The sequence below is a fragment of the Stenella coeruleoalba genome, assembly GCF_951394435.1.
Source record: "Stenella coeruleoalba genome assembly, chromosome: 17".
In the NCBI taxonomy this organism is placed as follows: Eukaryota; Metazoa; Chordata; class Mammalia; order Artiodactyla; family Delphinidae; genus Stenella; species Stenella coeruleoalba.
In genome coordinates this window covers 30,134,851-30,148,231 of record NC_137163.1, presented here as the reverse complement: position 1 = coordinate 30,148,231, position 13,381 = coordinate 30,134,851, and the positions used below count along the sequence as shown (strand labels likewise).

Below are 13,381 nucleotides of genomic sequence, written 5' to 3'. Positions count from 1 at the left end.
TTAAACACCTAACAAAATGCAGAGTGCTGGTGCCCACAGCTAAGACCCCTGGAGCATAGTACAGTGCCTTGAACATAGATGGGGATCAGTGGATACTTGGTGAACACAAAGAATGTAGACTTGCTAGGCAGATATCACAGGGGTGATATCCAGCATGGTACAGACGAGAATGATGAGGTTCAGGTTAAGTGTGTTAAGTCAGATTTATTCCTAGTTATGGCAGAATCTAGTCGAGAGCACTGTTCTGAATAGGTGCTCAGAACAGCACTGTATGGCCATTACCAGGTTTGTGAGATAAAGCAACTAAGAGTTCATAAGAAGACTCCAAGGCAGTCTTTCCTGGGGTGCTTGTATGTACCTGGTTATTCAGTTTATCCTTAGCCTTTAATGGTGGCTACTGTGTGCCCGGCAGGATACAGGGCGCTGGTGGTTCAAATATAAATAAGACAATCCCTGACCTCAGGTAGCTTATGGTGTACAGATGAAAGGCCGTAATAGGTCATTTACTTAATCTATAGCATGAGCTCAAGAAATATTAGTTCCAGTAATGCCACTGTGAAATCAGGTGGTTGAACTCAGCTTCCCTGCAGATCGTGAGGGCCCTCCAAACTACAATTAAGTATAGATTGCTACTTTTTGCCATCATCAGATTTTATTTCTTATTCTTTAACGATGATTGACTGAATATACTATTTTTAATAGAGTTATGTAGGTATTTCTATCAGTCTTTAATGTAATTAGAAATTGACATATATGGATATATTTTTTTCTACTGCCCTTTTCTTCCTGGCTTGTTAATATGTAATATTTTGCTCCTGTGCATTCAACCTCCATTTGATTTTTCTCCTAATGTAATTTACTACCTGCAGAAATATGACACCCGGAAAATACAGGAGTGAAATGCCCATTAGCATAATGCCAGTATATCAACACATGTTTTAAAGGGTCTTCTAGCCCAAGCCTATTCCTTAGATGATGCATTCAACCATAATTTTCAGCCTTTAAAATTAGTCCTTCTCATAGATCTGGAGACAGCTCTCTTTTCACACAACTGTTATGAATATTGTGGTTTTCTAACCAAAGAGATGTGACAGTAATTTCTTAAGAAAGATTTGGGACATTGTGACCGGTCCAAACTAAAAATGAAAGAAGAGGGAGAGGATAAACATAACCTCATGCCCTGTACATTGTGACTGGTCCAAACTAAAAATGAAAGAAGAGGGAGAGGATAAACATAACCTCATGCCCTGTACATTGTAACTGGTCCAAACTAAAAATGAAAGAAGAGGGAGAGGATAAACATAACCTCATGCCCTGTACATTGTGACTGGTCCAAACTAAAAATGAAAGAAGAGGGAGAGGATAAACATAACCTCATGCCCTGTAAGTCTTCTGAGCGAAGACATGTCTGGAATTTACGCAGAGGGATAATTTACTTATTTCTTCATCGATTCACTTATTCGTGTAGTAAATATTTTTGGTGTGCACATACTGTGCAAGGCACTTGGTAGATGGATAAAGGAGATGTGCTTCCAGGCCCACCAGAGTGAACAGCAAAGTGAGAGAGACAGAAGAGAAAAAAGTAAACATGAACAAATGTATCATTAGACTTGGTGATAAATACCCTGAGAAGCAGATGAGCAGAGCGCTAAAGCACAGCTTGAGTGGGGCCGGGAGGTAGGAGATGGGAGACAACCTACTTAGAATCATGGGGGATGGGGTTTCTGAGGAGAGTTAAAAAATAAGAAGCAGCCAGCAACTCAAAGAGTCAGAGGAAATAGCATGTGCAAAGGCCCTGAGGAAAGCGAGAGCTCGGCGTGTTTGAGAACCTTGAAGGACACCAAGGACTCTGGCACATGAGCGAGAAGAAGAGCCCAGGATGAAGTAGGAGATGGAGAGATGCAGGGACTTACAGCCCATGGAAAGCAGTTGAGAAATTCATCAGGTCACACTGGGGAGGCGTTCAGTTCTTTGGAGCAAGAGAGTAGCCTATCTCCTTTAGGCTTAAAATGCTTGTTACGGCTGCTGCAAGAATAGGTAGGAAAAAAGGAAAGTCTAACAGGGAGACCAATATGGAGGCTGTGGCAGTAATCCAGTGGGCTGGTGACTAGGGAGGTGGGCGTGGAGATGGAGAGAAGTGGAGAGGCTGAAGGTATAATTTGGGAAGGCAGAATGGAGAGAATGTGTTGATGAATTAGAATTGGAGAGTGTTGGAAAGGGAGGGAACAAATATAACTTCGAGTTTTCCGGCTTGAATAACCGTAGGTGTTGGTGCCATTTGCAAAGATGGAGAAGACAGGAAGGAAGGTTGAGGCAAATTTAGGAACCAAGAATTTGTTTAGGAACATGGTGAGTTTAAGATGTACCACAGGTAATCGATAATGCCAAGTAGCTAGTTGTATATTTAAGTCTGCCGTTCTGGGGAAAGTTTGAGCTGGAGGTATAAATGTGGGAGTTTTTAGCATATAAATATTTCTTCCCAAGGGAATGGATGAGAACATCTAGGGAGATAGTGAACGTAAAGCGAAGGGAGGCCCAGCTCCGTTAGGCCCCTGGATATTCCAGAATTTAGGGTTGAAAGGGAAAAAAAGGAACTCTTAAGGAATAGTGGGAAAAAAAGGAATATTAGAAGTATTGTGTGTCAGGGGCTCTAAGCTAGGATGTTTCAACATAGAGGGGCCGTTAAAAAAAAGTTGAGGACTTATATGTACCAGTGCACATCATGCTGAATATTTATATGGATGACGTTATGTTATCCTTTTAATAACGCTTCAAGGTAAGTAGAGTTATTAAACTCGTTTTACAAGTGAGTAAACTGTAGAGAGATGAAGCAATTTGCCCAAATTTGGGACACAGGCTTCTAACTCCAGAGTCTTACCCTTTGTGCCATCCACCTCTACAAACACATCCTGTGACTCAAAGACTAAAAAAGAGATGAAAACCAAAAAAAGTAACTTCGTGTGAAATGATTGAAAACCTAAATGAGTTGTTTTGCGAGAGTGGTATTGGAGAGGGTTGTGCAGTGATGAAGAGATGAAGCCGAGTGCTGTGAAACAGAGAAGGGAACTCAAGAAAGGGGATGGTAGCCTTAGGAAGAAAACAGCTTCTTGAAGGGATGAGAGATTTTAGCACCTGGTGGAATGCTGGTGGGAATGGCTTAGCAAAGTGGGGGAGATTCATGACCAGGTTGGAAGCAGATAACCTAGGAGTAACGTTGAGAAAGTGATGTAGGAGGAGCACCGTCTGCCTTGCCGGCATCCCTTCCTGTGTGTGTAAAATAGAACCTTCCTTCCTTTGTGAAGGATTTAGAAGAGACCTTTGGCTCTCTGTGTCTGTGCCTCTCCAAAGGAAGGAGAGCAACTTCTCAAACTGTGAAAGGGACTGCAGAGGTCTGGCCCCACCTCCTCTGCCTTCTGTCTTTGGGATGTGGTGCCCACAGCATCTTTGTGATGTTCTCTGAGCATGGAGCAGCCTCACCAGGATACTGCTTCTCCAAGCTGCCAGCTTGTAACGGGGTCCTTGACTCCTGTCTTTATTTCTCAGTTGGTTCAGGATTTACAGAGGGAAGAGAGTAGTTAGTCCATTAAAACCTCAGGTATAGAGAGAGGATGCTGTTGGATTCAGAGAACACATGGAGAGATTAGCTTTAACAAGAGGAGGACCATACCCTTTTCTGTAATAGGAAAAATGTTTTAAATAATAGGGAAAGAAATGTAGGTTTATAGAGTTGCCACTGGGAAGAAGACAGTGACTTCTTTAATGTAATTTTAAACATTTTATAGTATGTTTACCTGAAGAAAGTCTAAAATCCAACTTTGCTGTATTGGGGGCACACTTCGTAGACCTCATGTGTTAAAGCACTATTATCTGAACAGAAGAAAACTATAACAGGTTCCCCAGTGATCTTCAAACTGGGAGAGGGCACATGGTTGCCCTATTCTAGGGTAGCTACTTAGAGTCTACATAGGACAGTTTAAAAAAATTCCTTTTCCATCAGGAATACCCTCAATAATGCAATCTTACACTTAAAAACAACAAGACATCATTTTCATTTGAAAATATTTAGGATGACAATAGGATGGGCTGGTTTAAAGAGGTAAAGAAACAATGGATTAAATGAAGTGATGTTTTCCATCAAGCTCCTGAATTAATATGTAAATAAGAGACCTATATTTTTGAACTTCTTTTCCTGTGTCTCATGTATTCATTTGGGGAAATTAAGACGGGAGATTTTTGTGCTACATTGGTATTTTAACTATAAACCATTGCGCTTTGGCCCAGAGTGTTATTACCTGCAGAAGCTATCTTGATTAAGTTTGGAGTTGCCTTGTGTTGTGCGTAAGCAAAACTACATTTTAATCAGCTAGTCCACATGCTTTATACAGATAGTTTGTAATAGGCCCTGTTAAACATAGATTCCTTTAATCAGCAATGTTGGATAGAAGCCTATAGTCTTAAAATAGTCTTCTTTATTCTGATTTCCTTCTCCCTAAGATGAATAAACAGAATGCAGTCAATGTGGCAATAGCTGTTACAAATCATTTCATCAAAGGTAATAAAATTAAATTCCATCTCTGTGAGTTATTACAGAAGACTGTGGAACATTTACAAGAATTTGACTTCCAAATCCTTCAAGCCCTAATCTTTGGATTTGCATAATGTGTTTCTACTTTCAGGATTTTCCAGTCGAAAGGCTTTGAAGTTCCAAGGCAAAAACTGAAATAAATTGGAAATCTGTGTAATTTCAAAGTGAATGCTTACAATATAATGGTATAATTGGAAAGTACATGGAAGGGGAAACATAAAATTTTACTACTATTGACTTAATTTTTGGAAACTTGATAGTAGAAAGATAATAGGCAAAATTCTTCATGAGTGATCAAAAATATAAAGTAGAACTTTCAAATCAATAACATTATTTAATATTAGATTACTTTAAAACAGTAGATCCTGAACTTGAACCCCAGTTTTTGATTCCAGAGTCCTTGCTTTTTTCACTTCTTCATGCCACCACTGACATTTTTTGCATGGGGATGTCAATTTATCAAGACTACAGAGTGTATTTTTAGAAATTACAAAGCTGAATTTAGTGAAAAAAGAAGTGAAATACTGTTCAGCTTTATCATACTACTGATAATGGAGGTGGAATAATTTCCTTTGTGTAAGCTTCAAAACATTACCATGATCGGATGGGAAAGAGGCTATATTACGTGAATGTACTAAATTGATTATTATATCTGCTCCCAAACTGTCCAAAGTTACTTATTCTCTTAGTTTGTTTTCATGGATTTTATACATGAACTTGCTTGCATTTTTGTGTTATCTCTTGTGGATTTTTCCCATGATGAAACCACTCATTCATTTAACTATTTATGACGTGCCTTCTATATGCCAAGAAATATGCTAAGTCCTAGGAATGAAATGGTGAACAGACTGAATTTCTGTGAATGCAGGAATTCAGTTGATCTGGTGGTGAGTATTCCTGATGAAAAATGCTTCTCTCCAACCTCTTTTCTCTGGGCTGGCATAAGCATGGGGATATAAATAAACCAGCTGGCAAACTTCAAGGACTTGGATGTCTTTTTCATGAAAGGTCAATAAGAAAGGCTAACCTTTTACATTAGGATTTATTGAACTCTGTAGAGGCAGATCGGTTTTGGATTTAATTTCTAGTATTTTTGTTACAAAATTAGGTATGATAGTAATGAATTCATGTGTGCTTCTATATGACTGATATTATGTACACTGGCCTTGCTTGCTCTTCACAGAGTTGAATTCAATTGCATTTAACAAGAGAATTTCTAGCAAACCATTTCTACATATCATTGCGCCTGTGGCTCAATTTTTGAATTTTCTGTGCTCTGAATCTCCAAGATAGGAAAGTATAAATCTCTTAGAATGAATACAGGGCTAGAAACATCTTATAACAAGGTCTCTAGTTTTGGTGTCCCATTAACTGTTCCACTACCAGTTTGTACTCCCCAATGATAATTCTGTTGAAACTTTTTGCATTGGTTTGGAATTTTAAAAGAAGACTGTGTAATTCCTGATCCCATGTTAATGATATTTTCTGTCTTAATCCTTGTGTTTAGGAGCAGAAAGAATAGATTGGCCACAGCAATTATAGAGCAGGCTGTAATTGGCATACCCCATACCAAGAAAACAAGGGATTGTTTTCTTGTTTTAATGCATAGGTTTCCAATCTGTCATTTCTTCTGCTTGGACTTCTGAATATGCTTGTTTTTTGATGGTTTTGTGGTTTGTTTTTAGCTGCTGATTTTTAGTCAAACTTTACAGCAGGGGTAACAAAAGCCCTTAATTTTGCAGTGTGAAAATTCTTTAGGCATTCACTCTCAAAAGCTCTTTTTGAGTGACTTGACATTTTTGCAGCGCACAGTATCCAACTTCGAAAATCTACATTCTCAGCAGCTTTACTACTTTAAAAAATATCCTTACATTAGCTCTTTTAGGAAGCAAGGAGACAGCTTTGCTAACAGTAATGAGTTGTGCAAATCACAGATGGTCTTCTGGTTGGAAATTACTGGAAAGGACTACAAGCATTGAGTCTTTGGGGCATAGCCATTCACATGCATCCATGTATGTATGTGTACATGTACATTTGTGTAAGTATACAACAAATAAATGGGGCAAAGAGGGAATTTGTGTAGCTGCTACTGGTACTGCAGAGTTCTGTGGAATTTTACCAAGTACTTTCATTGAAATTAACGCATTTTCTGTTCACAGCAACTCTCTTGGGTCAAGTAGGTAGATAGCCTGAATGCCACCATTGTGGGTAAGAAAGTAGAGACCCAGACAGTCCAAGTTCTTGTCCACAGTCACATGACTGATGAGTGTCAGAGCTGAAATTCATCTCTGTCTCCTAATTCTGAAGTATGGCTTTTTGGTCAAAATGTCCTGGTTGGATTCCAGCTTCCCTAATTTTTAGCCTCCCAACCAAACTTTTCCTATGCCCTAGGGAATATTCCCCTTATACTGTAGTAGATTTTCCCAACTGTTGCTATTATTGCTATGGGCATCCCAATACTGTATAGTAAATGATTAATAGAAGGTTCGTTTTTTCCCCAGATAGCTACAGAGCTCAGGAACATATCCAATTAGTTATAAAAAATGTACGATTTAAATTCACTTGATGGGAGAAGTAATTCCAGTTAAGAACTCAGGTTAAATGAATTTTTTTTTCTTATGTATTTAAGTCATACCAGGGTTTAGTTTAGGCTTAAGGTAGAGTTCTATTATGCAGTATTCAAACAAGTTAACAAAACTGTTAAAAGATGCAGAGCATGACAGGCAAAGAAAGATGAAAAGCATTGCTTAGCTATGACTTGGAGGGAAGATGATTGAAGGGTGGAGATAGTGGGAAGGTGAAAATCCCCACAGTGTGAGGGGGAAAGGGAAGGTAAGACCAAAAGAGTATGACAGGTAATAAACCAGAGTAATAAACATCTAAATGTGAAGATGCTTAGGAAAAGCTTCTCCGTGGTGAAAGCCATTGAAATAGAGGGTTGACCCGCATCTTGCGGAGAAGTCCTGTGTGGTGAGCAGCCTAAAGCCACGTTCACTCACTGTCGGCACAAGTTCTGGGCTCCAGATGTCCATTATATCCTTTAACACAGAAGATTCATGTATTCTACTCCGTGATTTTGAAAATGAGTGGAAGATTTCTTATGTTTCTGGTAAAGTCGAAATAAGTTAGGCAAGAATAAAATTTAGCTGATGACTATGAGATTAATTCTGTTTAAATTGGCTAGAATTGAAAGTTTTCTGCCATTCCTTTTTTTTCTCTAGCTCCTGTGACCTCACATTTCATCATCCTCCGCCTACAGGGCTTCTCCTGCTCCTTGGAGAACTGGTTGAAATCGGCATGAACCCTATTTTTACAGAGTAGGAGAGGCAAAAACCCTCCTCACGCTTGCTTTCTTGGTCTTGTCCTTACTTCCTCCTGATTCCCTGGTCTCTACCTCTGCTTACGAGTTTGCTAATTTAGGTCAACTCCACACAGATTAAAAATATGTATAACTCAAGTGAACTATTCAATGGATTCGGTTGTTTTCCAAAAGATTTGGGGGCTCTCACGGAAAAATACCATATTACGCACCACCCAAAGGACTCCCATTTAGCGTGTCTCCTCTTGTTATCTTCCACTCCTTCACCAAAATCCACACTCCAGAAAAGATGAAGCCCCCTACAAAATGTAATGTAATCCCTATAGGCTCAATGTTTAAAGTTGTGCAGCAGGGAAGGATCCTAAGAAACTGATATAATTTCCTCAGCATTCATAGAAGTTTGAACAAAATTATATCCCCTTACATCATCATAAAGAGATTGGAACTTGCATCCTGTGCAGGTGCTATGCTAGGTACTTTCCCATAGGATGTTGACTTAGTTCTCAGAACCTTCCTGGGTATGTTTTATCCCCATTTTATAGATGAGGAAACAGTCTCAGAGAAGTGTCCAACATTGTTCCCATGCAGAAAGGAGGTAGTGGGATATATGTTTGGAGGAGTAGGAAGAATTCTTTTTTGTTCAAGAACAGAGGAACAAGAAAAGGCAAAGATTATGAAACACCAGACGGTCTGCCTATCAGAGCCATGCCAAGAGGGATGGCTCCTTCTTTTCATGTCTTTGGAAATGCAAAGCACACTAAACAAAGATCCTTTCAGTGCCTATTAAGGGATTATTTTTGTCTCTATTTGTAGTGCTTCATTTATCATCAATGGGTATTTTATCTCATGTACAACTACATAGGCCATTATGCTATATTTACATTTGTTTAACACATTTAATTAAGAACATTGTTTAAAAATGTAAAAAAGACTTCCCCTTTCATGAAATTTGGAAATCGAAGGTAGCATTTAGCAGGTTTCCTTGTCAACCACAGTAGTCATCTTTAGAATCTTTAAAGGAGTAATTCAATTACCCACACAGTTCTGCTTTCTAAGATCGTGCAAATGGAAGTCTTTTCTTAAGCAAGCCCACAAAGCTACTAGCAGTATTCCCGACTCCAGCAACAACACGAAAACATGATACCTTTCAAGTCTTGATTGGGAAGAGTGTCTGCTGGGGAAGGGCAGAAAGAAGAGGGGAAATACAGAAAGGCTATTGGCTGCTTGCCTTTGTCCTTTGCTCATTCCAAAGAGGCTATAAAAGGAGTTGTGGGACACTTAGGTGTTTGAAGTGTTGGAGAACTTCCTTAATTATAGTATCTAGCCCTTTATCAAACATAAGATCCATTGTTGATATCCTCCCATGGGACACATAACTTTAGCAACTCTGGTCAATTCTAAAACAGACCAACATAAGATATAAACAATTTCTGGTGATGAAATAATCTGCTATGTGAATTGGAAATAAAATCTGTCACATTTACATTTTGAAAATAATCTTTGTTGAGAACTAGAGAGCAGTTGAATTTCTTTCAGGAAAATTTAGCACTTTTCCTTTCGATCCCTACTCCTCTGCACCCCCCTCCCCCCAGAAAACTTGCTTTATGCTGAAACTCAAATTTAATTTTGAAATACAGTTTATGGGATGAACTCTAGAAAAATTAACCTTTTTGTAAGTGAAAATGGTCAAATATTGGTGATTTCTTAGAGTTTGTAGGGTTCAGTGTAATGTTTTTAGTATAGTCTAAGTCTTTGTGTCTAAGTGCAGTTTTCGGAAAGCCACGTTGGGACAAATTAACGTTGCTGCTTTGGTGGCCCCCAGCTTATTTCTTAACTTCTTATTAATCTTAATGCCGTCTTAAGCTGCATATAGTACTACCATAACTTTTAGTTCCAGTCTACAAACTCCAGACTAAGACAAGCATGATGTTATTGGAAGACCAAGGCATTAATGAATACATAACCCTGTACAAAGTAAACCCTTGTTTCCTTAAGTATGTTGAACATTATGACATACTTGGTTGTATGTTGATTTGTATGTTGTAGGTGATTTTTGGTGGTGATTCCTTGAAGGATATTGCGTGCAGTTTGCTTAAGTTGGAAATACAGCCTTCAACCTAATTTCAACAAAGCAACCAAAGTGATTCTTTTAAAATACAGTCATCGTGCCATTTCTCCTTTGCTCACATCCTCTCCGGGCCTCATTCTTGAATGACCTTGAAGCTCTGTATAATCTGTCCTCTTTCCCCTGCTCCCCAGCACCATCTTGTTGACTTCATCTCCTGTTTCTCTTCCCCTCCCTTTTTCTGTTCCAGCCACTTTGTTCCTCTAACACAAAAAAAACTGGTTCCCCATTTGCTGAAATGCTGCTCCCCAAATATGCTCATGGCTCCTTCTTTCAGGTCTCTCCTCAAAAGTCTGATGGTGTGAGAGCACTACCTTGACTCTCCTTTATATAATAGTATGCCTGTACACCTCTGTCTGCTATCCCTTTTACTCTGCTTTGTTTTAATCCACAGTACTTTTTGCCACCTGATTTGTTATCTATTGGTTTCTTTCTTTGCTTATTACTTGTCTCCCTCTATAAGAATGAGGATTCCATGATGGCAGGTGTTTTGCCTCTTTTGCTCACTGTGTATCCGTGGTGCCCAGTAGAGCGCCTGGTGCAGAGTAGCCATTCAAGGAATGAATGAATAGTCCCTTTCAGTTCATGAAAAGCAGGGGGATAGGGGATAGGGAATAGCCATCCCCAGCGAGGAAAGGATCCTTCTTTAGATTCACTCTACTCTGGCCATCTTTGGGAGTCTAGAGGCCAAGACTTTCATTCTATTTCTTTCTACTGTCACCTTTTTGTAGCAAGCAGCCATTCAGTAACTATATATAATCTTCATTGTAAATGAATAAGTTAAAAATTCAGTCAGTTTCAGATGGAGACTTTTTTTTTTTTTTTGCGGTACGCGGGCCTCTCACTGTTGTGGCCTCTCTCGTTGCGGAGCACAGGCTCCGGACGCGCAGGCTCCGGACGCGCAGGCTCAGCGGCCATGGCTCACGGGCCCAGCCGCTCCGCGGCATGTGGGATCTTCCCGGACCGGGGCACGAACCCGTGTCCCCTGCATGGGCAGGCGGACTCTCAACCACTGCGCCACCAGGGAAGCCCTCAGATGGAGACTTTTTATTGGAGTATATGGTATACTCAGAAAAGATGCAGAAACTGGAGATCATTAGATTTTCACAAAGTAAATACATAGAACCCAGATTAGGAAACAAAATCGTACCAGAATCCCAGAAAGCCCTTCATGTCTCTATCAATGTAATAACTCCCCCAGCAGTTATCCTACCCACACTTTTAATATCATAGATTGTTTTGCTTCTATCTGAACTTTATACAAATGGAATCCTAGAGCATGTGCCTTTATGTATCTGTCTCCTTTTCTCAACATTATTTTTATGAAAACCATCCATGTTGTTGCAAGTAGTTGTAGTTTGTTCATTTCCATTGCTGTATAAAATTCCACTATGTAAGTATCATCATAACTCACTTATGCATTTCTACTGTTGGTAAGACATTTGAGCTGTTTTTGATACTTGTGTGTTACAGATAGTGCTTCTGTGAATACTCTCAACTGGGTCTTTGGGTGAACACGCCTATATTTGTGTAGGATAAATTCTAAGAATAGAATTGGTGAGTCAAAAGACGCATGCCTTCAGCTAAGCAGGCATTTGCCCAAAGTGGTCTCCACCATCAGTGTCCCAGAATTCCAGTTGCTGCTTATCACCATACTTCATGCCATGTCTTTGAAATTTTAGCCCTTTTGGTAGATCTGTTCATGAGTGCAGTGTGGTCTTAGTTTGTATTTCTCATGACTAGTGCTGTTGAGCACTTGTTAATATATTTGTTGGCAATTTGGATAAAGCGAGTCAATTTTCATGAATATTAAGTAGGTAACATAGGTGGTATGTGAAGATGGCAGATATCCTACAGGTGATAATTCAATGACTAAAATTCAGTAAACACTGCTTTCATTAAAGAATCTTCTACTAATTGATATATTTTATTTCTTTAACAGAGCTTTTGCTCTGGTAAATTCAATTTAATAAACGCTTATTGAGAGCTCATTATGAATAACCTCCTATGCAGAATGGTGTCAGGCCACCAAGGTCTATGTCATTGAAAGCTGCCCAGAGGAGACCACATCTAAGCCGAGTCTAGAAGCAGGAGCAGGAGTCTGACTGTGGGGCAGAAAGTGGGAGCTAAAGTACTGGAAAGGCTTGAATAAAACCTGTAGGTGTGAAGGTGTATGAAACTTTCAGGAAATTCCAAATTTGCAGGTGTGACTACCATAACTGATAAAGAAAACTGCCAACTCGCCTTCTGTAGGGAATTAAGACTTGAAAAATGACACTTAACATTAGCCTCCAGAAGAACCAAAGGCCTAGAGTAAGCTGGGCTTAGGGTTCAGTTGCATTACAAATATCAAGTTGTGTAGCTTGAAGTATTTGAATTTAACTCATATCATTTACCAATTATTTTTATACCAAGAGAAATATTCTCGTGCTTACGTGGCCTTTTGCTTTCCATGTTAGGCCTGATGTCAGCTCTCTAAAATGCAGGAGTGAGCAATACATTTATTGTCATTGAGAGTATCTGGAGAAACAGTATAAACGCTATAATTTTTCCAGCTAAGATGCTGTTACCGATGAAACAGAAAAGCACTGGCAGCCTCTAGTTATACAGATAGGCATTTCATTATTCTTTTCTGGGTTGCAATTATTTATTTCTAACTAATGTTTTGCATTAGCATTAAAAAACACTCCTTTCAAAAGTACAAGCAATAGTCAAATGCATTGTCTTTGTCTGAAGTTACATTTTATTTGCTATTCAAAAAATAAAGGTCTTCTTTTTATCACCTTACATTTTAATATATTTTAATGAAACCTTTCAGAATGATTAGACAGAAGATTTTCTTCCCCACTAGTTTCAAGAATATTTGAAGAATTTAAAATACTGTAGGGAAGGTCTGTAATTTCTGAACATACCTTGTTCTCTTTCAAGGCCAAGTATAACTCAGTTGTTGAAAGCAATTATGGTGGAGATAAATATGAAGAAAGTGTGTCTTTCTCTAGAGTCAGTAATTACAGCATGCGGTATTCTTTACCTGTAGGTTGAAGAAAAAGTCCCAGTCGGTGGATATTACTGCTCCAGGGTTCAACCCTTTGGCTGGTGCAGGAAAGCAAATGCCACAAGCCAGTAAACCCACCACACCCAAGACGTCCATCATTGAAGAGGAGCAGAACAACGCAGCAAATTCCCAGAAGCATCCTTCCCGAAGGAGTGAGCTGAAGAGGTTCTACACCATTGGTGAGCACCACGATTTATGCAAGTGAATAGATGGGGTCTATCCAAACAGCACAGTGAATGTGTGGGGCTGTGGTTAAATGTCCCTTGTTTATATAACGTGTACAGTCCTCCCTCAGTA

The 13,381-nt window shown here is 39.3% G+C and overlaps 1 protein-coding gene across 8 annotated transcripts in view; it reads left to right on the top strand.

The window, feature by feature from the left end:
• OXR1 (oxidation resistance 1) overlaps nt 1-13,381 on the top strand; it is a 380,712-nt gene that overhangs the window by 122,935 nt on the left and 244,396 nt on the right. For all 8 annotated transcript variants that reach the window (XR_013824711.1, XR_013824712.1, XR_013824713.1 and 5 more), the window contains exon 2: nt 13,067-13,263. Coding sequence is in view for 4 of the 8 variants with exons in the window: in XM_079902318.1 (XP_079758444.1) it covers nt 13,067-13,263 (197 nt within the window). In the remaining 4 variants the exon portion in view is untranslated. The remainder of the gene's footprint in view (nt 1-13,066; nt 13,264-13,381) is intronic.